At 32.6% G+C, this 3,329-nt stretch overlaps 1 protein-coding gene across 1 annotated transcript; it reads right to left on the reverse strand.

Annotated features, from left to right (window-relative positions):
* Window positions 1-2,363: 2,363 nt before the first annotated feature.
* On the reverse strand, window positions 2,364-3,020 carry LOC104649622 (berberine bridge enzyme-like 4). The gene has a single exon (XM_069290008.1). The coding sequence runs from the start codon at window positions 3,018-3,020 to the stop codon at window positions 2,364-2,366; it is 657 nt and encodes a 218-aa protein (XP_069146109.1).
* Between the last annotated feature and the right edge of the window lie 309 nt (window positions 3,021-3,329).

The raw sequence follows: 3,329 nt of genomic DNA on the forward strand, positions 1-3,329 counted from the left end.
ACTCATTTGATCACATACTCAATTCTAACTTACTGGATAAATCAGCAACTACAATCTCACGAACAAACAAAAAAACATCATTCAATGCAAACAATTCATTAGCAATATTGTTCTTGCACCTTGCAACCCGAATGGCCTCTACTATTTCCCTTATACTACTCCAACAAAAGTTATACAAGGTATCCTCAAGCGCAAAAACTCTTCTAACACTAATAACAATCAATCAAAGTCATTGTATCTCTTCATATGTAAATCAACACTCATCAATTCATTTGCATATGAAGAGATACAATGAATGTGCTAGATTGTTATTAGTGTTCTGTAAGTTATTTGATAAGAGTTGTTGCACTTGAGAATCCCTTTTATAACTTTTGTCGGAGTAGTACAAGGGAAATACTAGAGGTCACTGGGGTTGCGAGGCGCAATAAGAATGTTGCGTATGAATTGTTAGCATTGAATGATGCTTTTATGATCGTTCGTGAGTTTGTAGTTACTGATTTATCAGTAAGTTAAAATTGAGTATATATGCGATCAACTGATTTTGTGGGGTTATCATGATGAACAAGTTCTGTGATTTTACTAGTCCACGTCCTTGGTGAGGGCATTGATGTAACAATCTTTCGAGTGTTTTAGAAGTGAAGCAGTGTATGACAAAGAGTACACTGAGAGCTTATATCGTATTTTATCTTACTTGAATGTTATGATATATGATTTGCTAGATAAAATAGAACGGTGCTTAAGGAAATTGGAAGATCGACTGAGATTGAAGAATATTATAGTAAAAAATTTCAGATTGTAATAAAAATGACATGGAATTTCATTAATACTTAATGAAAGAAGTCAATTTATGGAACTGGAAAAAAGAAAAAAGAAAAATGTCAAGATGTTACTAATGCATGGACTTCGATATTTATTTTCTTCTTTTTTCTTTTCAATAAATTGAATATATTAGTATTATTTTTTCGACAAAATTGCAGTCCATTCTATTCCCAACCCTGAATAAATAATTATAGTTATTGGGAGATCACGTCATTTGTGAGTATATGCTATTATTTGATAAAACATGTTTTTATTTGATTGATAGTTATATTAAATGAAGTTTGGAGTAAAAAATAACGTTAAATCTGGACATACATTTGTTCATCTTTATTTGAAAGGTCATTGGTATAATTGTATAAGCATAAATTAGTTAATATTTTTTTTGTCCGTAGAATAAATTTCCAATTTTTTTAATCACTTTTCTACGTGCGTCTTAGTTAGCGTTTGACTATATATTATTTTCAAATATGTTTGTTAAAAAATTTTGGTTGAAATTTCACCATGTATTTAGTTATAATTTTTGGAAAGAACATTTGACTGTTTAAAAATATATATAATTTATACACATAAGTTGTAAAAAATATTAAATATCCATAAGTTTGTGTTATTACGTTATAATAAACATGTTTGGTGAAAAATTAGGAAAGTTTTAGGAAATAAACCAAAATCATGATTCCTTAGTAGTTTAGAATTCCTTATTAGGATTTTGTTATTTATGGTATTTCTTATTTATGTTTAATTAAGATTTATTAGTTTCTGGTGCAATATAAATATGAGTGCGTTCTTTATAAGCTCCTCCTGTTTTAGGACTACTATATTACTTGCGCGATCAGGTACACTTGTGTGTATAATTAAAAACGTGTTGCATTTACATTTATGACTACTTGAACTGAAAGTAGTTTTTGCAATGGCATTTATGATTTATTTTGTCTGATGAACAATAATAAGATGCCAACTATTATAATAAAAGTTGTTGAAGTATATATTTTGTTACTAACAACAAAGAGGAGGAATATTTTGTTCATTTGTGAAAAAGTTATTTGGATCTATTTGATGTTTTGCTTTTGCCAGTCTTTGAAAGTTACTTTTAAAATACTTGGTACCCCAAGTCATGATAGCTTGTTGATAACTTGAGTCATTACCTTGTTGGTTTATTCACAAATCAAGATCTCTATAGTTGAGATAAGCCGCTCTTGGTGAATTCGACACATATGGCTCCATGTACTTGTAAAGATTTTGAATCCCATACAAGTATTGTTTGGATCCATCATTTGAATCTCATTTCACTATGTATTATATGTTGTAACTGTTGCCTTTTCTATTAGGAAACGGTATTTCATATTCTTCAATTTCATCCATATCATGAAAACTAGTTTTTTGTGCGAAAATCTCTCTAAGATCCCCTGGAAAACACTTTAAGGCATTGGCTCAACGACGAAATCTAGTTTTGCCTTGAAGTTGCTTTTATATTGTGTTTTTCTATCCAAGAGGACTTCTAGTGGTTCGCCTTTTTAATAACCGGTGAAGTAGAGGAAGGATTTAATCTAGCTCATCTCCGTGCAATCTTCCATCTTCAATCCCAATTCAGGGAAATTCGCGTTCATAAGAGAAATCAGGTCGGATTTAAGTCCTAAGAAGAGTGAATTGAACAAGACTTCAAGTAGCTTCACATTCCCCTGTCTACCAATTCCATCGATTTGTTGAATGAGTACTCGAATGAAGAGACCCTCGGGTAGTTTGCTAGCTATGTATTGCCAGTTATGTACAAGCTCGACACCTTCTTGATCTAACCTCTTGTGAATTTTGAAAACTGTGACGAGAGATGAAACGCGAACTAGTCTCACTTTCCAGGCTGATATTACTCCAAAACTAGCTCCTCCACCTCCTCTAATTGCCCAAAATACATCTTCTTCCATTGTTTTTCTGTTTAGAATTGTACCATTTGGATCAACCAAATTGGCATCTATAATATTATCAGCAGCCAGGCCATATTTTCTCATCATAGTGCCAATGCCACCTCCACTAAAGTGTCCACCAACACCAACACTTGGACATATTTTCAGCAAGGAAGTTAATAGCAATAAAAAATGGAAATTGACGCAAATTATATTGACCATTGAATCCCTCAACAGATTTTCCATTTTCAGCTTCAAGATATACTTCCGCATAATGCATTTCACCTGTCGCAATGGAAATCTCATTTTCCATAAAAGAGACATCAAGACATAGAGCTTCAATAAGCTTTTTCCCCTCAAAAAATATTTTATTCCTTTTGCAAATCAATGCACCAGTATCAACCTCATCACTGATCACAATAGGCAAAGTTGACCCGTTATTCGACCCAACACAAAGACACTTCTCATAGACATAGCTAGACTATCCCACTTCTAGTGAATTGAGAATTCCTACAGAAAGCAAGAATGTCGAAAGTGTACTCTCCTGCCCAGTATCAACCCTAATGCATTTGCATAAGCAAAAGTCAAGGCAAGGTGACACTTCATTTCGGTTAC

Source organism: Solanum lycopersicum, chromosome 10, assembly GCF_036512215.1.
Source record: "Solanum lycopersicum chromosome 10, SLM_r2.1".
Taxonomy (NCBI): Eukaryota; Viridiplantae; Streptophyta; class Magnoliopsida; order Solanales; family Solanaceae; genus Solanum; species Solanum lycopersicum.

What these genes read in the sequence shown, in the direction of transcription:
- LOC104649622 (XM_069290008.1), bottom strand. Translation starts at nt 3,020, where the DNA reads ATGAGATTTCCATTGCGACAGGTGAAATGCATTATGCGGAAGTATATC.